This window comes from Equus caballus, chromosome 26 (assembly GCF_041296265.1).
Source record: "Equus caballus isolate H_3958 breed thoroughbred chromosome 26, TB-T2T, whole genome shotgun sequence".
NCBI lineage: Eukaryota > Metazoa > Chordata > Mammalia > Perissodactyla > Equidae > Equus > Equus caballus.
Window position 1 is genome coordinate 48636445 of NC_091709.1, and position 26030 is coordinate 48662474.

Genomic DNA, 26030 nt, shown 5'->3' on the forward strand with positions numbered 1-26030 from the left:
ACAGGGTTGATGGGACCTAGGAGGTCTTAACAAACAGTAAATTTACCTTCCCTGGTTTAACTATTATATACAGTTTTCCATTCCTTTGATTATGTAAATTTTTAATAAATACTAACTTTTACTGATTATTGAACACATAAAATATCGTTAAATAAAATACATTTAATCAGGAAGATTTAATTTTCTGATTTATACATAAAATACAATAAAACAATGAAATATATTAAAAGTTTGGCTGTGGCTGAGGTCAAATCATATCTCCCCAGATAATGCCATATGGTAAATTTTTCAATCTGGCATTGTTTATATTTAAGAGAGAAATTCCGTTTGTCACTTAGCATAAGCCTTGTAGCTGGTTTCCGGAACAGCTCCGTGTTAGTGAATAATCACATGCCTAATTCAAACAAAAAGTGTGACGGAAAGAAAGTCACCTGATGATTATATATCTGGAGTCATCAGCTTCTCATCCAGAACCCCCCACTGTTTTCTAGAGGTTGGACCAGCCTCCATGATTGTTGGCAATCTGGTTGCTGGGAAGAGAATTGCACAGGCCTCGGGGAGGGAGCTGGCTCACCTGGAGGACAGCGACCAGGCAAGGAAGGTAACAGCCCAGGCCCTTGGAGGGTGAGGAGGTCCTGCTCCCTCCTGCCTCCTGCGTGAGGCTGCAGGAGACTGAGCCAACCTCTCTGCGCAGTTCCTGTTCCTGCCAGACGTGCTGCAGTGGCGGGCCCACACCACTCCTGACCACCCACTGTTTCTGCTGCTGAACGCCAAGGTGAGGGCAGGGCCTGTGCCCAGGTGGGCGGGTGGAGCCCACTGGTCCTGCAGCGCTCCATGCTCTGTCCTTGTGATTTCACGTTCAGAGATTAGGCCTTCACGGGCTGGGTTCTCTCTGCCTGCCTTTCTATGTAGAGCCCTCGGCTTTCACACAATTCACACAGTAACATTTCTGTTGATTTTGTATTTAACAGGAAAATTCTTGTTAGCCTGTTTTTTGATAAGAACACCATACAAATCCTCCTAAGGAAACTAAAAGGAAATGCTCATGTTGTAAAAATTAGAATTTAGACTTTCTGCATTTGTTTATGGCTTTAACATGACAACAATGCTTATTGCCCTGATCTTGGTGCAGATTCAGAAATTCACTTTTGTGAATTTTGGATACTTTTTAATGTGTATGATACTGTACCTGGAGTTTTAGGATATAAAGAAGGAGAAGCTGTAATCCTGACATCCAAGTTGTGGGCCAGTAGACAAAATACGAAAATGTGAAAAGTTAAACAACAGTATAAGTCCCCGCATGACTGTTAGGTGTGTCCTACAGACCATAAAATTGCTTGCACTTTGACGTAGTAAAGGGCCAATCGCAGTGGTCTTAGAAAATGCAGGTCTAGCTCTTGTTACTGCTCATTACTGGTCACTATTTCTTCATTCAAAAAACATTTATTGATGCCTACTCCATACACTATGTTAAATAAGATAAAAAGGGCCCCTGTTCTCAGGACACTTAAAGTAAGTCTTCCCTGCTAGAAAACTAGTCCATAAGAGAGATTTATGTTCCTTGTTCACTGTGTATCCGCGGATCTAGCACCGTCTTCGGTAAACGTTTGTTTGATGACTGACTGAGTTCTAAAGCATAGAGACAGCCAATAATTAACAGTTGACCAAGATAAAATCAGCTCATGATGAGAACCTGAAGATTAGTGCAGCAGGGCTGTGACCGTGAGCACAGGGCTCTGAGGCAGGCGAGGCCTGGGCGCTGGGCAAGGGTGTGGTAGGAAGCCCTGGATGGGGCTGAGCATGATGGGCATGATGCATTTCAGGATTCTGGGCGATTCCTCTGGATTGTAAGAGAGTAACTGTGGGAGCAGAAGGACACGGAGGCCACAGTCCAGACATGAGATGGCAGTTCAGAGAAGAGGAGAGCAGTGGAGATGTGGACAAGTGTGAGACGTGGTCAGAGGCAGGGCCTGCAGGACCTCCTGAGTGTGGGCATGATGATTTGGCTTTGGGCTGTTAGCTGAACAGATGGAGCACTTCTCAAGGGAGGAGGGAGCCACGGGTGGGGGTCACACAGAGATGCTTACCAGGCCTGCGTTTGGAGAGGTTGAGCTCAGTAGGGTGGTCAGCCCACACGAGCCCAGGAGCATCTTTAAAGCTAGGAGAGAGCTCAGGAGGAGCCAACAGAAGACAACCAGGCCTTCTCCAAATCCATTCCAGATTTTTCTCAAAGTTACTTGTAAATTTTTGTATTTCTTTTAGTTTTAGCCTTCTCCAGGTTTGAGTTGTCCTTAGGTTCCTGAGGATGTGCTGGCCTTTGACCTGGGAGGAGGTCTGTGGCCATGGCACAGGGTGATCTCTGGGCCTTGGGGACTCTGAGTCACCTGAGGGAGCTGGCGGGGCTCTGAGCATTTGGGTTTCCAGCATCTGCCAGTGCTGATGTTCTCCACCTCAGCTTGGGTTGTGAGAAGTGAGTCTAGTTGGCTTGTGTGAAGCCTCCAGGGCCTCTGTCCTGGCTCGACATATAAGTGCATTGGCCTATGCAGTGGAAGCACCAGTCAAGAAGGGGTTTTGACGTTAGGCTGATCTGTCCTGGAGAAATATGATTAGACCAAGTTGCACTTTTAGAGGCCTCCCTGACTCAGGTCAGCAGAGGAAGAGAGCGTTTACTGGGAGCTGGTCCCCAGCCCCGATGTCCTCACAGAGACACCAGGTGAATAGATGAACTGGTGTAGGTGTGGAGAGGAGCCCTGTGAGTCAGCACAGGCACTCTGAAAAAGCAAATTGCAGAACGACACGCTCACCTGGTGGACATGAAGTTTAAACATGCATAATCTTATTGTTTAGGGATGCTTGTTTATTTATTGTTTACTATTTATTTATGTGTTATTTATATTCAGGATAATGGTTGCTTCTGGGGAGGGAGAGGATGAAATTGGGGGTGGTATGCAGAGTAGTAATGATCTATTTTAAAAAACAGAAATTGAAACAATGGTAAAATATTATTAGGTAATGAGAATCTGAATATATATTGCATCATTCTTTATAAAATTGTTATATTTAAAATATTTTATCAAAAGTCCAAAAGGGTTTTCTTCAGTTGCTGTGTCTCTGACTGTCCCAGACAGGTGGAGCACCCACTGCTCCAAGCTCTCAGGATACACTTGATGGCTTGTCCCTTCATTGCTGGCAAAAGAGCCACCGTTGGGAATTGTATTAGAGATACACATGACTAGCAAAGAGAGCAGATGTGTCTCTGGGCCTGGCACCTTGTTCTGGTTCCTGGCACTAGGAGTTCTGAGTACAGAGTATGCCCAGTGTGCACACAGGAACCCAAGGAGCAAGCATTCTCTGCTCCACAGCTTGGTGGTGACTCGATTGCTTTCCTAGGGCACAGTCACGAGCACAGCAACCTGCATCCAGCTGCACAAAAAGGCGGAGAGGGTGGCCGCTGCCCTGATGGAGAAGGCGAGAGTGAGTGCTGGGGACCATGTGGCTTTGGTCTATCCCCCAGGTAAGCACACTGAGTGGTCCTCAGCCCTCCTCTCTGCACATACCCACCTCCCTTGGCTCTTCCCTCACGGGGGCAGTCCCTGGTGGTACTGGTGCTGTGGCCACCTTTCCCAGACTGCTGTCGTAGGGGCTTCTGGTGAGCTCCTGGACTGCAGTCCTGCACCCCTGCAGCCAAAGCAGTGCAGCTTCTGACACTTAACAGCGGGTTTTACTATTTACAGTGACCTTCTTTAGACATCTGTGCCTCCATTGTGATTATGACTTGATTGTGATTTTCCACATGCCTTTTAGCACAACCCACACTGTCCTGCTTTGTTCATCTGTTCTTCTTTCCCAGTCTCTCCCACAAATTTTATTATTTTATTTATTTATTTATTTATTTATTTATTTGAGGAAGATTAGCCCTGAGCTAACTGCTGCCAATCCTCTTTTTTCTGAGGAAGACTGGCCCTGAGCTAACATCTGTGCCCATCTTCCTCCACTTTATATGTGGGACGCCTGCCACAGCATGGCTTGCCAAGCAGTGCTATGTCTGCACCTGGGATCTGAACCAGTGAACCCAAGGCCACTGAAGCGGAACGTGCGCACTTAACTGCTGCGCTACTGGGCCGGCCCACATTTTATTATTATAAAGTAAACACCCTTGTGACCACCAGCCAGGTCGAGAAAGGGACCCTTGCCAGGTACCCAGAAATCCCTTTGCACTCCTGTCCCTACCACAATCCCCTCCCCTCTCCCAAAAGTAGCCTCTCCCCGACGCCCGCAGTCATCATCGCCTCCATTTCATTATGTTTGATCACCCCAATGAGCATCCCTACACATCATAGTTTAGTCTGCCAATTTTCTTTAAATTTGATATATTTTTTAAGTCTCCTTTAGTCTGCAGACTCCCCTTTCCCTCTCCTCCTTACACTTATCCACTAGAGACCTGGATTGACCCTGTAGAGCTTTTCTCACAGCCTGTAAGTAGCTGAGTACATGCTCTGGGTGCATTTCCTGCAGGTTGGCAGCTAGATCCAAACACTGGATGGGACTTGGGTTCAATTCCCTTGCCAGGACTATGCATGGTATTGAGTTATTTTATCAGAAACCACGTGCTGGGTTGTCTCTCCTTTTGCAGTATTAGCAGGCGTTGATGCTCAGTGTTCTACATTCATTAATTCCTTAGGGCGTCACAAAACAGTGATATTCTATCATTTCTTTTACATTTATTAGCCATAAAACTAATAAACAGACACTTCCTCTCATCTGGTATTTGGTCACCCAGTGGTAGAATTCATGCAGGAAGGGCAGGAAAAGTGTTGATTCCTTCCTTTTCTCAGTTTTCAGTAAAATGGATTTTGTTCCCTGTCATACTCCAAAGGTAGCCAATCAATGGATTTAAATATATATATATATATATATGTATCTCATTATGAACTCATAGATTTAAACATATTTGTGGGTTTCAATCCTTTGCAATTGTTTTCTTTATTGAAGCTCAAATGGACCCACTTTGGCCAATAGGAGCCTCTCTAGCTGGCTCCTGAGTCCCTAGGACATGACCTCTGGTCCCTGATGGCTTCCTTGCCGTCTGGTGAGACTAGGTATTCCATGCTCATTTTGTGCCTGTCCTACCCCAGACCTGGAATCAGCTGTCTCTCCATAGAGCACCAGTCCTGGTGTTCCCACGACAAAATCGAGGCACAAGGGATGGGATGCTCATTTCTCCTGGGTTGGCTGCTATTTGTTAGCCTTTTCAGTGAGCAGAGCTAGAAATTATAAATAAATATAATTATATCTCTTAGAGAGGCAGTTCCTCATGAGTTCATACTGTTACATCCAATTCAAATTCAAGGTTATAGGATTTTTATTAAACCTCTTCTACATTGTATCTATATTTCCTTTTCTCCATAGGAGAAAAGAATCTTGATTCTACAGGACAGAGGGGATGACAGAATTGAAATATCCTATAATTACTTACTTACTTTATCCCACATCACACGCAGCATTCCCAAAATAACAGTAGTAATACCATGACTACCTATATGATTTTTGAAAACAGTTTAAAATTTTGTGCACATTCTTTCTTGTCCCCCTCTTTTTCTTATAGCTGTATGCTGTCTATATTGTCAGAGAGACAGCCTTTACAAATCCAGCCTCTCTGTTTTCACCCTGGTTTGGTTTCAGTTCCACCATGACTGTAGTTCATGCTCATCTTCAGTCTGTGCATCTGTGTCTTTCTGGACAGGTTGTAACTGTGTTTCATGCTCATCTTCAGTCCATGGATCTGTGTCTCTCTGGACAGGTTGTAACTGTGTGTTTCATGCTCACCTTAAGTCCATAGGTCTGTCTTTCTGGGCAGGCTAGTTTTCTGAATCCTGTTCTCTAAGTGATTTCTCAGGAAGGGTTCATGGGAACAACACCCCAGGGTTCTTGCTTTTGATAACAATTTGTACCCTTTATAATCAAAAGTCATTTTTGCTAGATAAAAAATCCTTGATTCACATTTCTTTCCTCGAGTTATCTTAAATTTGTTGCTCCATTTTGTCCTGGCATAAAGTGTCAACAAGCCTGATGATAATCTAATTTTCTTTCTCTATGAGTCACTTGCTGTTTTTGCCTGCATGCCAAAAGGATATTTTTCTTTTTCTTGAGGGCCAGTACATAATCTTGATGTTGGTTGTTACGGGTTAACATTCTCATGTATAAGGTATCTTTAAATATGTAGCTTCACAACTCTTTTTTCTAATTTCAAGAACATTTTCTAAAATCATAGTTTTTTTCTACATATTTTCTTCCCTTGCTGGATTTTCTTCATGCTCTCCTACTTGTCATCCGTGTGTTAGAGCTGCTTTGTCTTCAATCACTGTCGTTTTTTCTTGAAGTGTTTCTGTTTCTTACTAAATTTCTTTTTGAGCTTTAAAAGTTCCTTCCTTTTTATCTGTTGTCTTTATTTGCTCTTGTGTTCCTTCTGGTTTCATCTTCATTTCTGAAATGATTTTCAATAATTTCTAGTTCTTTCCTCATTTCTGACTTTTTTCTAATTCTGATTTCTGTTATTCTTTTGTCTTGTATCATTTTCTTAATTTATTTTAGCACATTTTGTAGTAGATGATTATAGTTTTTATTTGCTGTCTTTGTATGGACAGATGATATTCTGCTTTCGATTCTTTTTTCTTATAACTGTGTGGGACTTTGGCTTGTGTGGTAGCCTGGTTTTCAAGATCTCCCAGCTGGCTCTGTCCCCTTCCCCATGCTCACTGTGGCCTCTCCCTCTTGTTTCTTGTCTCTACACCACACCCCGCTTAAAGCAACAGTCTCTTGCTTAAAGCAACAGTCTCTTCCGTGTAGGGCCCTTCCCCTTGTTGGGTTGAATTGCTGTTTTCAAATCCTCATAAGTGTTAATTGTCCCCAGTGAATGGCTGAATGGTTCCTTTCCTCTCCCTGCCCTCTGGTCTTTTGGAAATAAGATGCAGTGATCTCCCCAATCAAGAACAACCTTGACTCCCACTGGGTGCTCCATGTCCTTCCTGCTCCCTCCCTGACCTCAGAGACTTGTAGAAATCTCCACTTGTCCCTCCCCTTCCCTTCTTTCCTCATCCCCAACTCATCACTTTGCTGAGGGCTTTTGGTTCTCATGAGAACTTCCTCACTCTTTTCTCTCAGTGCATACCCCAGACAGTGTGTCCTTCCCATTAGATGGGGTCTTGTCCCCTCTCCTCTTCCCCTCCCGCTCTATTCTAGCCTACCCCTGTCTTCAGGTCTCAGTTCTCTGAGTTTGTTATTTAGCTATTAGCAGGTTGTTTTTCTTCCAGATCTGGGCATGGGCCAAGCACACTCAGAATATCTTTCTTTTGCACTGGCGACTCATGCCTCAGCTGTAATAGGAATCTAGGTTTCTCGCTGTTTCTCCTGGTTGTGCATGTGCTTATCCAGGCGTTTGGGTGATAATCCACTCTTTCTTTTTCCCTTTGTAAGTTGTTGTTTTGCCTAGAAGCTTGTTAGTTTTCATTCTTGCCTCAGAGTTCAGGAATTTTACTAGGATATGCCCAGGTGTGGGTCCTTTCTTACCTTCTTGCCCATTTAATCTATGGACTCTCATCTTCATCTCAGGAAAATGTGCTTTTTCATTACTGCCTTTTTCCCCCTCTTTTTCTCCTTCTGGAACTCCTCTGACTCATGTTTTGTATCTACCCTCCGAGTCTGGGATCTCCTCCATGGTGACATCCATCGTGGGTTTGCTCTGTGCTGACATCTTTCTCCCCTTATCTCCAGGCCACATGTCCAGGCCCCAGCAGTGACCTCTCTTTTCAGCTTATCTGGTGGGACACTGGGTTGCACTCGACACTTTCTCTTTATGGGAGCTGGGGGCCTCTTCCCCGGGGGGCTGCCCTGGAGTATAGACGTCCCTGTGACCATCTGCCTATGTGCTCCCCTGCTTAGGAGCCAGGGCAAGATGGCAGCCTGGTTTATTTCTTGACAGAGATACTTGGTAATCTGAATACTCTAGAACTTCTACTGGCATTTCAGTTCCTTCTACTCTGTCCAATCCCTGGAATGTGAAGCTATTTTTCCCAGGGGCACTTGTAATTCCCACACTTCAGATACCCACTGTGTTCCAAGGTGCTTTCTGCAGCTCCTCCATGTAAGGTGAGCATCACCCTGACAGAAAGCAGGCTGAGACACAGCCCTGCTGGAGCACCCCCTTGCCGTCTTGCTGTCCACACTGGCAGAGTGGTGCTGCGCCATGCTGAGAGCCTGGGGGATGAGGGCATTCCCCAGGCTTAGGGCTGGGGCTGCAGGCCAAGCAGCCCGTGGGAAGACATGCTCAGGGAGGGGCAGGGCTGAAGTGATAGGGTGTGTGGGAATTGCCTTCAGTGCTTCAACACAGGAAAAAAGAAGAGGTAGGTGGTAAACACAGTGCCATCATGATAATTGAGAACCTGAATGATGAAGATGGGGGCTGGATGCTCTTCTCTGTTTTGGGGTATGTTTGACACTATCCACAAAAACATTTTAATGAAAAAAAGAAAATGCATGGTGAAGTTCTAAATTTACATTTTAGAAACTTAGTAGCAGGTGGAGAGTATAATAGCTGGAGGGTAGAGCTGGGCCCTGCCTGAAGGTCTGGAGCTTCCTGAGGTGCGGATGGTTTGCAAATGCACACAGGCACGTGCATTGTGCATTTTGGGGGGTGAAGGGAGAATCCAAGACTTTCTTCCAATTCTCAAAGGGGTGTGTGACCCAAGAGATTATGAAGCAATGCTGCAGAAGGCTGGGGTGCTCACTGGGTGATGCCAGGGACGAGAGAGAAGATACATATGCAGGGAACAGCAGGAGCTTTATAGGCTCAAGGAAATGAGTTCTTGGTCATACCTTGCTCTGGTTTAGTTTGATATGTTTGTGGCACATGGGGCAGAGTGACCGTGCGCAGTGTAAGACTGCCCATGTGCATTGGCCTCAGCATCGCCCCCATTCACTCCTTGCTACCAGCAGGCACAGAGCAGATGGGTGTTGCCATGGCAGTAGTACTGGTGGGGCCAGCCTGGCTGAGTGGGTGGGCTCAGGCCCTGCTAATGACCTTGCTAAGCTGACCTGGCCCCAGTAGTCACTTTCCCAGTTACTGATGGAGCACTGGGAACTTGTAATTTGGTGAGACACATAGCCGGGTTAAACATTGCATATTTATTTTAACTCTGGAATCGAAACAGTCTGAGGCTGGTTGTCTTGGTGTCTTGTAGCCAGAAAAAGCCAGGTAAGGCCTCACGTGATTTGAGGGCAACATCTGGAGCTGCCTCCAGGGTGTGGAGTGCAGGTGTTCTCAAGTCAGACTGAATTCAAGATGGGAAAATAGGCTTTAAAAGGATTCCCCCCAAGTTTTAAATAGGGGGAATTTTAAATATATAGCAAAGTCGAAGGAACAGTGCGTTGGCCTCGCGTTGCATCATGTGGTTGCGAGCCAGGCGGAGCGTACTGGCCGGTGCCCAGGGCTGGGGGACTCCCTGCACACCCTCCAGTGCCTGTCCAGGAGAAGCTCCCGGGCCGCAGCGGCATCCGGGCACAGAAGCGTGGCTAGGAGGTGCTGGGCCTCTGTGGCACTGCCCTTGCGTCCTTGGGTTCCCTCCACGTCCATCCTCACATCTTCTCCGTGGCCGTGGTGGGTGGCACTGCCCCTGCGTCCTTGCCTCTTCTCGCGGTGGACAGACATCTCACCCCTCAAAGGTTTCCTCGCTGCCCTCATTCACCCACCCCGCCGTCCGCCCTGGCGCACTGGGATGGCGGGCAGAGCGCTGCTCCATGAGGCCCGGGCCACGGCCCTTGGGGACCTCCGCTGTGCCATGGCTGTGCCCCTTCCACCTGCCTGGCCTCCCAGGATCTAAGAAGGGGGACGACCTGCAGTCAGGCTAGCTTTCTGTCCATCTCTAACACCCTTGTGTTCGATAAATACCCTATTCATTTGATAGAGTAGTAGCTTTATCCAAGTAAGGTCCCCTTGTCATTTTCACCATTCCACGGCATTAAACGCCAGGAGCCACACTCGGCCCCACGCTGACCCTCTCCACCCACATGTCTCCCCAGGGGTCGACCTCATTGCTGCCTTCTACGGCTGCCTGTACTGTGGCTGTGTGCCTGTCACTGTGCGGCCCCCGCACCCCCAGAACCTCGCCACCACGCTTCCCACCGTCAAGATGATCGTGGAGGTATGTGTGCCCCAGACGGAGATCTCCTCTCCTCCCGGCCTCTGGTCAGCTCTTTAGGGCTGCATGGGTGGGTTTGCTCCCAGGTGCCACGTCTTACTCGTGCCTTCAATCCCCGGGCTCCACAGGTGAGCAAGTCTGCATGTGTCCTCACCACGCAGGCCATTATGCGACTGCTGAAATCCAAGGAAGCAGCTGCCGCTGTGGACGTCAGAACCTGGCCGACCATTCTAGACACAGGTGCATCCTCAGCGCCCTTGGTGTGTGTGCTGGTCCCACCACAGGGAACTCCCTGCCCTTTCCTTGTTATAGGGATTGCATTGTTGCTCCCCCAAAAATAAAAGTCAGGTAAGAGCAGCTGAAGTAAATGGTAAAGAGGTGCTAAAAGGAGACTCCAGCTGGGTGCTCAGAATGGAGAGAACCATCGAGCTGGGTTCACTTGCCGCGCCGTCTCTGTGGCCAGCAGTGGTCCAAGGTCTGTGTGCCTGTAGCCCAGCTCCTCTGCTGCCTCTGGTGCCTGCCTAGAGGTTGGCAGTTGTGAGCACACAGACAGTTCTCGCAGTGCATACGCACACACCCATCCCTTGTCCCCATCATTGGTGAATGCTGCCACACACTGTGAAAGGCTTGTGGGCCAACCTGGAGGGGCTGAAACCCCCCACCACCACCGTGGCTGTGGGTTCAGCCTAGGCCTGAGAGAGCTTTGGCCCTCCCCAACAAGACAACCCAAACCAGCATCACCCCACAGGCTCCTTCAGTCACTTGGAATACACAGCCACATGGGTGCCGGCCAACTAGCAGACAAGAGTCTCCCCTTCCCCACATCCTTGCCCTCCAGGACACCACCTGTGAGAGAAGGTCACGGACTGTGTTGTTTGCAGCCACCTGCCTGATATCCATCAATAGGCACGAGGAACTGGTCCAGGCAGCCGGTGTGGGGCCCGGGAGGGGTTGAGAGCAGACTGGCCCCAGAGAGTCCCATCACCTCACTGGCCTGCTGCAAAGTGGGCAGCCTCCTGCCCTTGCCTCACCTGTGTCCACTTGTAGTTGGTCAGCAGCTGTGTCCACCTCATGGTCTTAGAGGACTTAATGAAGCACTGTGAGCCCATCCATGGCATTCTCGCTGTGGCTGGAGTTCTTGTTAAGCCTGGCTCTGCCATGGGCTCTGCACCCTCTGACAAAGGCCTGCTCCTCTTGACCTTTCCCCCGGTAACCAAAGTGACTTCCCACACAGTTTTCAGGGCCTGTCTTCTCCACTCCATGTCCACCTTGCCACGGTCCCTGTCACCACATGCTGAGAGCAGTTATGGTGGGTCTGCTCCCTGTGACGTTTACTTGAAGGTTAAAATAAGCTTCCCCGCCTACAGACGCAGCCTGCTTTCTTGTAGCCTAACTTCCATCTGAGCTCACTCTCAGGACTCCCCAAGCATGAATCATGTCTGTCTCTCCCTACAAGAGTCTGAAGCAACATTAACATCAGTGGTATGTTCTGTCCAACAGATGACATACCAAAAAAGAAGGTGGCTAGCATTTTCAGGCCCCCCTCCCCAGACGTGCTTGCGTATTTGGACTTCAGCGTGTCGACTACTGGAATATTAGCGGGTGTGAAGGTTGGTCCTCTGATCATAGCTCCTGTTTGCTTTAGTCCCTGACATGGGGGTGGGCAGAAAGGATATTGGATGCAGGTTTATGCAGGCCCTTCCTCTTATCCAGAGCTTGAAGCAACAATGTTGTTCCTTAAAGTCTGTGTTAAAGACCAATAAACCACAAAATTAGATTAGCCTGAGAGTAATCATATTTTGATGTTTTATGGTAATATCTAAATTTTCTGATTTATGACTGGCCTCGAGGAGCAGGTGGCTTTGATGAGTCTGTCTCCTTATCAGGAGCCAAGAGCTGCATTAATATGCTTTATTATTCTCATTTAGAAGATTTTCAATGTGCTACTTCCTGGATATTATTTCGCTTATAAGAGATTTGAACCAGCCATCTTTTAAGGAAGTAAATATGTGTGGACAGCAGCACTGTTCTTAGCCCTCTCTCTTCCTTCACATCACTGAACAGAACTTTTATTTGGTTCTTCAGATGTCACATGCAGCCACAAGTGCCCTGTGCCGGTCCATAAAGCTGCAGTGTGAGCTGTACCCCTCAAGGCAGATTGCCATCTGCCTTGACCCTTACTGTGGCCTCGGCTTTGCCCTGTGGTGTCTGTGCAGGTGAGTGCTACAGGTAGAGTGTGCAAGTAAGAGGAGAAAGAGTGTGCAGCTGAGAGTACAGGTGAGTGGAAGTAGGGTGTGCAGGTGAGTGGAGGCACAGTGTACGGGTGAGGAGGAAGAGTATGCGGGTGAGTGGAGGAAGAGTGTGCGGGCGAGTGGAGGCACAGTGTGTGGGTCTCCTGCTGCTGCGCCAACCAGCTGGGCTAGAATTGCTCCTATAGGTCTTTAGAATCTTAACATTCTAAGCATTTTTGATGCCCAGGAAGCCAAAGATACACGTTTGTTTGGGGGTGACATGGGTTGGAGTCTGGGTCTAAAATTGAGTCAGAGAGTAAAAATAGGCGTTTCGTTAAACACAAACACAATCCATTAATAATAATTGGGAAGAGATTTCTTAATCCCATCAAGACTAGGAAGTAGTGACAGATCTTTATGACACTGAGTCCCCAACCAGCAGGCCCTGACGCTAACTGTGACCTGGCTCCTTATAAAGTGCTTGGAGGGAGACCAGGACCCCCTGTGTGTCACACCCTCTCCCTACAAGCGTGTTTTCTACTGAAACTCCCACTTGACATTAGGGCAGAATTGTGCCCCTGTCCTGGTTAGAAAAGAAGTGTCCTTGAAGAAGGAAAGAGGCGGCCGCCCCGTCGCCCTGGGGCTGTGCTGACCTCCGCGGCCTCTCGTAGTGTCTACTCTGGACACCAGTCTGTGCTGGTGCCCCCGCTGGAGCTGGAGAGCAACGTGTCCCTGTGGCTTTCGGCCGTCAGCCAGTACAAGGCCCGTGTCACCTTCTGCTCCTACTCGGTGATGGAGATGTGCACCAAGGGCCTTGGTGCACAGACCGGCGTGCTCAGGGTAAGTGCACACAGTCCTGAGGCCTGCCCACCCCGCTTTCCCTCATCTCTCCTCAGGAAGGGCCCCAACCGGGCCCCTGGAAACCTTAAAAAAAGATTCCCAAGACTTGTCCAAGCAGTTTGTTGAAACAGAAAAAAACCTTTCCGTGTGCTGAGCAGACTCGCTCTGTGTCCCCTCTGCGTGCCCACCCTGCTGTGAGCTCCTCGCACACTCCGTACCCTGCTGTGCTCCCACCACGCCTCTGCAGAGGTCCCTCCTCTCATCCACACACCCTATATGGCAGGAGGGGCCGGTGCACAGGGCAGGGGTGGTGGACTCCAGCTCTGAGAGTGTTGCTGGGTCTTCGAGGCCTCAGGGTCGGGAAGGGCCTGGGGCTGGAGCCAGGGAGCTGTGGAGGGTTGGGCCACACAGGAGAGCAGCTGTGGGTGTGGAGTAGATGCATACTCTTTAGTGCTTCCGTAGTTAGAATTTTGAGGAACCAAGACCAGGGCAGAGGAGGCGGGGTTTGTGTTCAACTCGGCCTTTGTGGGCCTTTGTGCGCCTTTGTGCACTTGCTCCTAGGGCCAAACCACCTGTGGTCCCCGAGGAACTCCCTCAGACAGTGCTCAGGGCCGAGGTCTCACCCACTCCTCCCACAGATGAAGGGGGTGAACCTGTCGTGCGTGCGCACATGCATGGTGGTGGCTGAGGAGAGGCCCAGGATCGCGCTGACGCAGTCCTTCTCCAAGCTGTTCAAGGACCTGGGCCTGCCGGCGCGTGCCGTGAGCACCACATTTGGGTGCAGGGTCAACGTGGCCATCTGCCTCCAGGTAAAGCGGCTGGGCCGGAGCTCAGAAGCTTCCTGCTGCCCTGAGGTGGGCGGTTTCTGAATCGTTAACGTGCTTGTCGTACCTGCTGCGTCCATTTCTTGTCCTCTGAGGCTTAGATGTTTTATTTTCCAAACAGCAGTTTAGCTTTGAGAGCTATGAGGGTTTTATTTTAGAAGATGTTCTAGTCTCATTAATGAACAAAGGCTTATTTGGAAAAAATACAAATTGTTCTTGAACAGTGACTGTTACCTTACCTGGAAGAATCTCTAAGTTAGATACAATATGCAGCTAATTTTTTAAAGCAAGAATAAACTTATTTTTTTAGGATATCTACCAATTTTAAATTGAAACATTAGGTGACATGATAATTTGTATTGCCCCGAGTGCATTTTTGAGACAAGCTATTTCACTTACTATAAGGAAACACAAAGTTTCAGAAATGGAGCAGCATTGTCTAGATTTTGTACTAGTATCTCCATTTCACTTCTTTCTACAAACATATTGAATGCCTTCCTCACCCACACAGGACAAGAATTGTTGGGAGGGGAGGTATCACGGAAGCAGAGCAGGGCACCGTGTGGGGCTGCTGCTCCATCTGCAGGGCATTTGCCTGGCTGCAGTGCTCCATCCTGGGTCAGCCTGCGCCAGGCACAGGACAGGTCTCAATTGCAGAGACTGTCATCCTGTTTTCTTGGAGTTTCTGCTCATGTCCTCTCAACTGTGAAAAGACTCTGCTGACCACTCCGAGCCTCCGTCCCTGCCATGTGGCAGGAGGAGGTGGGGTAGGGTCCCCTCCATGTCCCTTGCTGTTGTAGAAAGTAAGACTGAGCATCAGGCTACTGCCAAGTAGTTCGTGGCTGTAAGTGAAGACTTTACTGTCTGCTCAGCATCTAAAAGCCTGTGTCCTCCTTACTCAATATTTGAAGGTATCTGTTCTGTTTGTCGGCATGTGGGATACCATGTGTGATTGCAAAAATCTTAATGGGGTATTCATGTTTTTGCTTTGAGATGCAGTGACACATTTTACTCTCTCTTACTGTGTGTTTCTCACATGGCCTGTTGCTTTCTGTTTGTGTTTCCTGTGGCTGTTTCCTCCCTGTCTCACTCTGCTGGCCTCCTTTGCCTCTGTCAGCCCAACAGGCTGGGAAAGCTGGCTGAGCAGGTAGGACCTTGACCTTGGCCTCGAGGCACCTCTGTGTATCCCCCTTGAGTTCATGTGGCCTTCTCATGAATTCCAGACAAATATGTGTTTCTTTTGCTGTCTAACTTTGCTCACAGTGGATATTATCTGACATATTACAAAAGCTCCTTTGTAACCAACTTAAGAGCAAAACTATTTTCAAAAGAATTTAACATTCATAGCATTGGCTGTGGAGGAAGGGCTTTGTTTAGTCTCAGTGAAGAAGTTTTTGTTTTAATCCTAGGGCAGACATAGGTCATGTTGTCTGGGACCTTCAGAGAATGATGTTGAGCAGATTGTCCATTTAATTTGATGTTCCTTATCTAATAAAACAGAACATAACCATCCTTTAATCAGGATCAATGTCAAATGTCACATAAGAGGAGAGAGAAGTGAGGAGTCATTTGGGCTAATCTCTGAGAGAGCTTCTGCTGTGCCAGCCCTCAGGAGAGTTAGCTCCTCTGGTGGGGGGCCAGGCCCCACCCGGCGGCTTGGTGGAGACGTCCCCCAAAACCCCTAGCGGTGTTTTCACCATATTATACAGCATAGAGACCAGTGGGAATAGAGAGCTGTTAGAACTGAAATGTAAAATTGTAGGTTTTGACATCTTCATTCAGTGTTATTGGATGTTTCACTCAATATCACGCCATGTAGGTGTTTGGATGGAAGGCATCAGGGCCCCTGGGCAGACTCACTGCTGGGAGCAGAGCTGCTCCCTCCCAGGTGTCCCCACTGGCAGGAGCTGCCACACGGCTGTGCCACATAGATGCAGACACACTCCTGAAAATGAGTTGAGCGTGAGGACCCTGAACAGAAGTTCCTCTGCTGCTCTCCTTCCAGGGCACTGCCGGCCCAGACCCCACGACCGTCTACGTGGACATGAGAGCGCTGCGCCATGACAGGTAACGGCCTGTCCACACCCACCCTGACGTTCTGCAGGCTGAGTCTGCCCTAACTGGACCTCCCGGCACCCAGATGTTAGTGGACGGCTGGCTGAGTCAGCGTGCTCTGCTGGGGGAGCCTGGGCTTCCTTTTCTGCTTCCCTGTGTCCTCAAGGTTCAGTCAATGTCCCTTTATCTGCCATCCCACAACCAAGGAGGATGATAAGAGTGACCCAACAATTGACATTTATTTTTTTATGGGGTAGAAGACAAGTAAGCAGCTAATGGTAAGGACATTTTTTACATGATACCATTTTAAGGAAGGATGTAGTTTTTACATCACTAAACTTGTGCTAGGGCCACAGTGTGTACCTGTGGCTCTCAGCCCCTCCCAGCTTTGAAGTTCAGATCCCAGTTCTGGATCCTCAAACATGGTCACACAGCATGGTGAACAGGGGTGGAACTTACTGAGGGTGGGGAGACAGCTGTTGAGAATGGCCCCAGAGAGACCTGGAGCAAGGTCCTACCCTGAGCCTTGCCAGGTGAACTGGGCAGGTGGTGCTGGCACACGGAGCAGGTAGAGGGTGAGTCCCCTGTGGCACCTGAGGTCACTGCTCCAAGGTCATGATCAAAAGGCTAAAGGCTTGGCTTTTGTCAATAGACTGACTGTCACAATGGTAATCAATTTCTGATTACCTTATGAGTTACCTTTTTAGACATTGTTATCTGTGTAGTAAGTTTTATTCTGAAATTTTTCCCTTGTTAATTTTTAGGGTACGTTTGGTAGAACGGGGTTCTCCACACAGTCTGCCGTTGACGGAGTCTGGAAAGGTAGTGGAAGCTGCAACTTATGCCTCTGTCACATGCCTTAGTCCTTTCTGTCCTTTCTTAGTCCTGGAAGGTTCTAGGAGCTGCAGTTCTCCTGATGAACACAGATCGACTGTGGTTGGGGTTGGGCTGGGTTGATGCAGAAAGCCTCCGCTCCTCCTCACTGCAAACACACACAGACCCTAGGCTGAGTCCTTAAATACACATCTGAGTTCAAAACCAAGAAACCCAGAAGGAACTCCCACAGCTGGGGCTTGAGGCCGCAGGGCCCTCGGGTCAGGGCCCGATGCGTTCACCATGGTCCTGGAGCAAGAGCTGGCACAGGCACACAGCTAGAGTGCATGGTGGCCCTGACCCTGGACTGGGGCCTGCAAGAACTCAGCCCCTGACCCAGGTGACAGCCAGAAAGTCGTCCCCACTACGGTCTTAGGCAGTAGGTGGAGTCCTAGCCCCTGCATTGGCAATTTACCATTAAAGCCAGTCCAGGCCTGGTAAGGCCCTGGGAGCCCACATAGCTTTTGAGGGAGGGGGCTGTGCGACCACTTGAGGGCACCCAAGTAAAAACTGAGCTGCCATGACAGGGGATCAGCAGATGTAGACCCAGAAGAACAGGCATCCTCAGAACCAGAGAAGATTGGAAGGAAGGAAGAAACTCATATGGCCCCATCTGGCACTGTGAGAAGGGGGACGGACTGGTGATGGGTCTGAACAGCAGCCGTGTGCTACAGCTGACCACCAGGAGACAGCAGGATAGAGGGCAGGGCTTTGTGCCCACTGTGGCCAGGAACAGACAGCCCCCCAACCTCAGGGCCTTGCCCAGCTCCTGCTGCACATCCATGGTAGGTCAGGGTGCAGGTGGGGCTCTGTCCGTCTCTGCACCTGCACAGTCCCAGAGGCAAGAAATGGAGCTTGGTGCAGCCCACGCAGCCTAGAGGGGCCAGCCTGACTCTGCTCACAGACCCCATGGCCACAACTGCCTTTAGGGAGGCAGGGAGGTGCCCAGAGAGGGACAGGGCAGCAGGGGCAGCAATAGGACGAGGCTGTGGTGGATGTGCTGGGGATGAGTGAGGAGGAGTGAGCACTGCAGGAGCTGTGTAGCTGCAGAGGTGGCTGGGCTTGGTCCCCTGAGGAGCACCAGCTGTGGAGATATGGGGCAGCTGATGCAAAGGTCCTGGGTTGGGAGCATGGGCCACAGGAAGGCCAGTGTGGCTGGAGCTGAGCTGGGGGAGAGGAGAAATGAATGAATGAGTCAGTGAGTGAATGAATGAACTCACATGCAGTGCAGGGCATGGGAGCACACCCCCCATGTATCTTGTGTAGTGCTGCTCCAAGTAGAGCAGCTGAGAGAGGGATGTAGGGTCACTAAGGCTGCTGGTTCCCTCTCATCCTTTTCTTTTGTTTTTGGGTGAGGAAGATTGGCTCTGAGCTAACATCTGTAGCCAATCCTCCTCTTTTTGCTTGAGGAAGAGTGGCTCTGAGCTAACATCTGTGCCAATCCTCCTCTATTTTGTATATGGGACGCTGCCAGAGCATGGCTTGATGAGCAGTGTTTAGGTCTGTACCCGGGATCTGAACCTGCGAACCCTAGGCTGATGAAGTGGAGTGTGCGAACTTAATCGCTACAAACCACTGGGCTGGTCCCTCCCATCCTTTTCTGAGCGCAGAAACATGCGTACACTGGAGCTCGCACCCAGCATCCCATTTTGCATCATCCTTTTTGTAATCTTAGCATATCTTCCCCTGATCACTAAGCCTCAAAACAGTTTTAGTGCCTTTTTTGTGTCACAAGTGGCTGCACCAGGATTGTTTTAATCACCTTTTTTTTGTCGGGCTTTTCTTCCCTCTCATATTTTGCTTTTACAGTAACTTGGGCCTGACAGATGTGTGTTCTGGAAAGACAGCTCTGGCTTCAGGGTTCAGGTGGGCCACACAGGGAGAAGTTGGAGGCTCCACTAGCATCCTGGAAATCAGGATCGTCCCACCGGGACATTGTGGCGAGGGTGTGGCAACAGCAGGAGGAGAGGAGGGCCTGGCGCTGACCGTTGGCAACAAAGCCTGCATTCACGCCTTCCTGTGACCCCTTGTCCCTTCCTCCCACCTGCCCGGAGGTCCCCAGTGTCATCTCCCATTTTATATGTGGGGCAAGTAAGGACACAGAACAGGTGTCCAGGCCCAGAGCAGCCAGGTGGTCTGACCTGAGCCCACTGAGGGCCCCCCAGGACCGGGTGTTGGGAAGGTCCCTGCCCTGAGGAAACCTCCCCTGGAACATTCTCATGGTTCCTGGAGAGCCAGTGCCTCCATTTGTCCTGAGTCAGTGGTTGGACTGACTCCGAGTCACAGAACAGGAAGGGCTTCTTCATAGTTAGGTTCCAGGTCCAGAACTAGGAGGCTTGATGGAGCCCATGGACAAGGCCCTTGCAGGCTAGGCTTGGGGCAGCCGAGTGTGGTGCTTGGATGGCCCCTGCACTTGTGTGCCCCCATGAGCAGCAGGTGCTCTGCGTGTGGCCCTAGTGCAGGATCCTAGGGAGAGCACATGCTTATGTAGACCCTTTCTGCCCTGCTTGACCTCAAAATAGGGTCCATTCTTGGGAACTGTGGTAATTTTGCTAAGCTTCACAATTTAATTTTATCTATTAAAGTCTCTTCTTTCTATTAAAATTCAAAATCACATTTAGGTTGGCTTCTGAACCTCCTGATCACTCCCATGTGCACATCATGTCATTTGGACCCGTTTCTGAGGACATTATTTTTAATGCAGTTGAATCAGGAGTCTCATATTGTCTTTGACACGAGGCATCGTTCTCCTTCCAGATCCTCCCTGGGGTGAAGGTCATCATTGCACACACCGAGACCAAAGGGCCGCTTGGAGACTCACACCTGGGAGAGGTGAGGCTGGAGGGCCTGGGCCCCAGGGGGACTGTGCTCCGGAGCCTCACACACTGCTCCTTAGCCCCCTCCCCTTTCTGCCCCAGATTCAGGAATTCTAAACCCTTTGGGGTCACACATGCTTTGGGGAATCTGTCAGAAGCTGTTTGGCACTTCCTCCCAACCCACATTCATGCTCCCAGACCCAGTCCCTGGGTAGGATTTTGGGGTCCTGAGGATGAGCTCCCCAAGGATTGCCCACCAACAGAGGAAAACCTTGAGTTGTTTTTTTTTTTTTTTTTAAGATTTTATTTCTTCCTTTTTCTCCCCAAAGCCCCCCAGTACATAGTTGTGTATTCTTCGTTGTGGGCTCCTCTAGTTGTGGCATGTGGGATGCTGCCTCAGCGTGGTCTGATGAGCAGTGCCATGTCCGCGCCCAGGATTCGAACTGACGAAACACTGGGCCGCCTGCAGCGGAGCGCGCGAACTTAACCACTCGGCCACGGGGCCAGCCCCGGAAAACCTTGAGTTTTATAGGTACTGGGAGGCCTAGGAGCCACACATGAACCAGCAGCAACAGAAAAAGCAGCTTCCCCTTCAAAAGCAGTTCCTGCACCAAGCCAGAAGCTGCACCCTCGAGGGAGAAACTAGCACAGGGCAGACACTGAGGTTGGGAGGGAGGGGTCCTCTGTGTCCTGAGGACACAGCGTGGGGAGGTCCTCATCATCCCAGGACACAGGCCATGTGGGAACTGTGTTGACGTGCTTTTATTTATGCACATGTGTCTACAGTAACTTGAGATAGGTGGGACCTCTTACCTGGAGGCCAGGATGGCAGGTAGAGTGCATGTCAAGGCCTGAGTGCCCCGCTTGGTCTGTTAGGATGGGAATGGTCTCACACTCCCAGTTCCAAGCTCTGAGGACATGCTGTGTAACCAGTGTCCTGGTGCCAGGTGGGCATAAGGACCCTTGTGCCCTTATGCTGCAGACAGCTTCCAGGGTCCCAGCAGGCCCTGTTCATGTTCAGGGGTATTCACAGAGATGCTGTTCAGTCTCTGTCAGATCGGGACGGAGACATCCATGAACCCAGGGGCCTCCCTGGGGCCGCATCTCATCCTAAGGGGAAGATATCCCAGTCCCAAGGCTGGGTGTGGTCGGCGGGGGGCCTTCCCCCAGCCATCCCCCTTCCTGGCCAGTTGGACCTAGGCCTGTTAAGACAACAGTGTGCCCCCAAGATGGTCACAGAGGGTCTGTGCCAGGCTGGGAACCTACCTCGTGGTAGAAGGCCCTGTCAGCTGCCCCATCTGCTCTTTTGGATGCTGCCTTGTGGGGACGTCTAGAGCCAGGTGCTCAGTCTGGGGAAGCAACTCTGGGTGCTGGATAGGTCCCATGTTTAGAAGGACACCCCAGGGGTGTCCCAGGGGTGTCAGGGGCCCCATGACACTCTGGGTACCATTAGTACATATATGGCCAATAAGGGTATGTGGATGCATGTAAACTTACGCATGCCTGCGGGGCAAGTCTAGTGGCTCTCATCCTCCACTCTGAGCCCTCACTCACTTCACTTGTACCTCTTGGAAATGCAGATTGCTCCCAGTTCTTTCTCACTGTTGACAGTAGTTTGATGTGAGGAATGGAGCAGTACCTCTCTGAGCTCATCCACATCGCAGAGTCCCACAGATGTCATTCCTGGTCAAAGGCGAGGAATGCTTCAATGGAAGGAGAGAAAAATTACTCATTTGCTTTCCCTGCCTGCAATTTTAACTTAGTTCGCAAGATAAGAAACACTGAAAACAACCCCTCTCCCCCTGCCTTTGTTCAGTTTTTCTTAAGCACTCTTGGCTAGCGGATGTCACATGACAGAATCTGTGTTCAGCGTTTGTGACGCACCAACACTCTTGTCCTCTGGGCCCCACCAGATCTGGGTGAGCAGCCCCCACAATGCAACTGGGTACTACACAGTCTACGGGGAGGAGTCACTTCACGCTGACCACTTCAGTGCCCGGCTGAGTTTTGGAGACACTCAGACCATTTGGGCAAGGACTGGCTACCTCGGCTTCCTTCGAAGAACAGAGCTCACTGATGCCAGTGGAGGTGAGGGGTTACCGTGAAGCCCCTGCATCAGCGCTGTGTGTGTTGGAGGGGGGTGGTCTGTCCGCACCCCACAGGAGTTCTGGTGCTGCAACCTATGAACCCAACATGCACACCACAGCATCCTGGAGATTCCTGCTGACTCACCTCACCCATTGCTGTGCGCTTGTATCTTTAGGTATGGGGTAAAGGACATGTTCAGATAGTGGTTTTCTCTGAAAATTACTGTTCTTCCCTCTGTGGCTGTGCATGACTGTCCTTGGACCCTTGGCCTGCTGAGGCTGTGGGGGTATTAGTGATAAGGCCATCAGGTCTTTCCCAGGCAGAGCCACCAGCACATTACACCAACTGTGTGTGGCACCCTCCTGATGCATGACCACTCAAAGTTGCAGAATCCCCTAGACCACAGCAGGCCCACCAAAGTCAGAACCTCTAGTCGCCATTATAGGTGCTGTTTTGTTTCCAGAGATAGTACAGATTATTTTTAAACATATATTCAGACACCGACATAACTTTTCTGAGGTGGTTACTGGCTGCAGAGATGTAATCACACAGAATCGAGGTTTTGGACAGCACATCAGGCCGCCTGAGGTCTCACCTGGCAGAAGGCTCAGATATCACGTGATGTTTGAGTAGCCAGCTCCCTGTCCCAGAGAGCAGTGACTTAGGGCTGACACAGACATGCAGAGAGCACCCAGCTTTCACTCTGCCTTTCTGAGGTGTGTGAACTGTGCTGTTCACAGAGCGACACGACGCACTGTATGTTGTTGGGTCTCTGGATGAAACACTCGAACTGAGGGGCATGCGGTACCATCCCATTGACATCGAGACATCCGTAATACGAGCACACAGGAGCATCGCAGAGTGGTAAGATCCCAGGGGAGGGCGAGTCCCACCCCGTTCACCCATCCTCTCCTCTGGGGCAGAGCCAGGGACTGTGGGCTTCCTGCCTGCTCACGTGGTTCCAGCAGACCCTCTCCACCAGGGACGTGCCAGCAGCTGCTTGCCTTTCCAGGAGCCTACCCCAGGCCTCTCGCAGGTTCTTCTCCCTCCAGATACACTCTGTGAAACACACCACACACCCCTTGGTGCCCTTTGCTTGGGTTTTGCTTGGTTTTTCATGTTTTCCTAATCAGTTTTCAACTAAGAGTCTGTCCCTGAATGCACAGGCAAAACCTGAGACCTCCACAGTTTATCCTGAAGTGTTTCTGCTTTTAATGTGAATTTTCTAATTTAAATCGTTGTGACTCAATTTCTTCACTTTGCAGGGAGTTTGCGTTGAGACAGGTACAGCTTTCAACGTCAAATAATACTCTTGATTCTTAGGAGGAACTTTAATTAGACTAGATATTCCTATAAAAGACATTTAGCCTAACCTTTAAATTGTAAATGATGTTAAGCAATAGTGTGATGTCAATGAATATCCTTCAGTTTTTTTCACTATTCTCTATTGGGCACCGTTTCTTGCATGTCCAGTGGCCCCCAGAAGCCTGTGCCCATCTCCCATGTGATGCCATCTGTCTTCTCCCTGCAGTGCTGTGTTCACCTGGACCAACCTGCTGGTGGTGGTGGTGGAGTTGGATGGGCTGGAGCAAGATGCACTGGATCTGGTGGCCCTGGTGACAAATGTGGTGCTGGAGGAGCATCACCTGGTCGTGGGTGTGGTGGTCATCGTGGACCCGGGTGTGATCCCCATCAACTCTCGGGGCGAGAAGCAGCGCATGCACCTGCGTGACGGCTTTCTGGCCGACCAGCTGGACCCAATCTACGTTGCCTACAACATGTGAGCACAGCTCGCTAACCCCCAGGTTCCTGAGACAGGCGTGATCCAGGTTTCCCCAGCATTGGAACCAGTTGAAGGTGCTGGAATATGTGAAAACACTGCAGTGTCTGCACCACTGGGAGAAAGGATTCCAGTCTTCATGGAACACCGTGCCCCTTCCTCTGCTTTTCCAGATCCATCTCAAGGTTCCCCAAATCTCATTTTAGAACCACTTCTTGAATTATTTGAAGAAAATTTTTAATCTTCAAGGACATTTATAAAAACACAAATGTCAGTGTTTTACAGGCAGGGTAACTGGGAAAGGGAAGGCCTGGTGTGGGCATCGCAAGGAATTGCAAGTGCACGGTTGCTCTCTGCAGGTTGCGAGTTTGCACTTTCTTGGCTAAAAATATAGTTCTTAATTTTAAAAATTCAATTATTTATTCCCACTTCAAATGACAAGTTCATATATAGAATTTATGCTAGAAAGAACTTGAGGCCTCTAAGAAAGCTGCTTCACAGGGAAGAGCAGAGCCTAGAAAAGCTGGTGGAAAGGGAGCGAGTCCCAGCCTGCCGTTCCTGCTCAAACCCCAGACCAGGCACAGCCTCACTTCCTTTATTGAAACAGGTATGCCCCATTGTCTGCATATGTTGTCACTAATACTCAGTAAGTGCCATTTGGGGCTGTCAAGTTAGATGCTCTGTTTTGGAAAGATAAACCAGCATTTAGTTTTAAACCACTTTCGTAGGTTTGTAACTTCATGCTGTTTAGTTGAAGTGCTTGTTTTTATAACAGTACAATGTAAATTCTCAATACATGGAAGTGTACTGAATTATTTTTATTACAAGTTAGCAGATTTAGAAGCATTAGTGGCAGCATGTGAGGTTTCACGTCCTCAGTGCTCTTTGCTGAGCACCTGCAGTGCAGTCAAGGAGCCGTAGGGAGAGCCTTGCCCCAGGAGAGCTTTCACATTTTGAGTTGCGTGCTTATAAAATTTGGCCAAACCATATTCAGTTGTTTTATTCAAACTTGACTAAACTGAGTGATCTAATATTATAGTAAACCTAAATCAAAGAAGAGAATGTAAAATCCTTTAGATACTTCTAAGAATTTGAAGTGAAGCTCAAATCTAAGATATAGATTATTTTTATATAGCTAATAAAGAGTGTGTTATGAAGTTGTTGGGTTTTGGGGGGACTGAAGGTGGAAAGTTTATGAATCATGCATGCTTCATAGAAATAACCAGGTTTTTCTAGAACTAGCCTGGAAATTAGCCTGGACCAGTGCCTAAGAAAGCTGTTAATTCTCTACCAAATGGGTCTGGCTAACTGGGCCGACTCAGATCTTACTCTTACTTGGCTACAAGTAACACATGCATAGTAGCTCTATTTGCCTGTGGTGATGGACTGAGGTGTAGTATATTCCAACATACTGGAATTCTAATAATCCTATTGTAATTATGTATATAATCTGTGTAACTTATTGTTTGACATACAGAGGTTCTAGCAGTGGACTAATGGACATTCCTTATAATAGAATGGCCAGGAGGAGAAAGAACTACCTAACCCTAATCTTAATACTGTAGTTTTATAGCAAACAAATATTGTAAAATCTTTGTATTGAAAGGTCAGTGGCAGTAAGGCAAGGTGTCTTGTAAATTAAGATTTTAAGAAGTGCATTAAAATGTTTTAAAATTACTCTTTGGGAATTGTGTATATCACACTAAAATTTTTTTATATCATTATGTTAATAAAAGTTATTGACTTTGTAATTCTGCATTTTGAAATGTGTGAAAAGGTTTTCAAAGTTACCCCAAATAGGATGTATTTTATTATGCATTCCTTTTTTCTGAATATAAAAGCTTTTATGCTTACAGCATAAAATCTACAAAGTACATTAAGATGTAAAACAGAAAATTAAAATCTCCTATAATCCTACCTCTGAGTAATAGCAGCATTAGTATTTGACATAAATCCTTTAAGGGATTTATTTTTTCCTTTTTAAAATTTTTACAAAATTAGATCATATACTTTTATAATCTGCTTTTGTACTTAATAAATTACAGACTTTTTAATCTATAACATATATTCTTCTACATGTTTCAACGACTGTGTCATATGGGTGTGCCATGACAAAGAGAGCTTTTACTCTGTTGCTGTACATCAATGTTGTTTCAACAGTGCTGCAGTGAACCTCCTTGTAGGTGTGTTCACACTTCTGTGATTACAATTACTGCCTCAGGCTCAATTCCTACAGGTGGAGTGAATGGGTCAGAGTTCATGCCAGGTTCGAAGCTTTGGGTGCCTGCTGCCCTGAAGAACAGCAAAAGGGCAATGTGAGAGTGGTCTCT

General features: G+C 48.7%; 1 protein-coding gene across 39 annotated transcripts in view; it reads left to right on the top strand.

The window, feature by feature from the left end:
• DIP2A (disco interacting protein 2 homolog A) overlaps positions 1-25758 on the top strand; it is a 130577-nt gene extending 104819 nt beyond the window's left edge. For 18 of the 39 annotated variants that reach the window (XM_023630358.2, XM_070252405.1, XM_023630356.2 and 15 more), the window contains 16 exons: positions 492-601; positions 695-775; positions 3391-3514; positions 10075-10196; positions 10322-10433; positions 11694-11803; positions 12279-12409; positions 13096-13264; positions 13903-14073; positions 15206-15235; positions 16094-16155; positions 16908-16965; positions 19774-19848; positions 21746-21920; positions 22661-22784; positions 23452-25758. In XM_023630358.2, coding sequence (XP_023486126.1) covers positions 492-601; positions 695-775; positions 3391-3514; positions 10075-10196; positions 10322-10433; positions 11694-11803; positions 12279-12409; positions 13096-13264; positions 13903-14073; positions 15206-15235; positions 16094-16155; positions 16908-16965; positions 19774-19848; positions 21746-21920; positions 22661-22784; positions 23452-23704 — 1907 coding nt within the window. In that variant the 3' untranslated portion in view covers positions 23705-25758. Of the gene's footprint in view, positions 1-491; positions 602-694; positions 776-3390; positions 3515-10074; positions 10197-10321; positions 10434-11693; positions 11804-12278; positions 12410-13095; positions 13265-13902; positions 14074-15205; positions 15236-16093; positions 16156-16907; positions 16966-19773; positions 19849-21648; positions 21921-22660; positions 22785-23451 lie in introns of all 39 variants that reach the window. The other 21 variants (XM_023630360.2, XM_070252411.1, XM_023630359.2 and 18 more) reach the window with 5 other exon arrangements.
• The last annotated feature ends 272 nt before the right edge of the window (positions 25759-26030 follow it).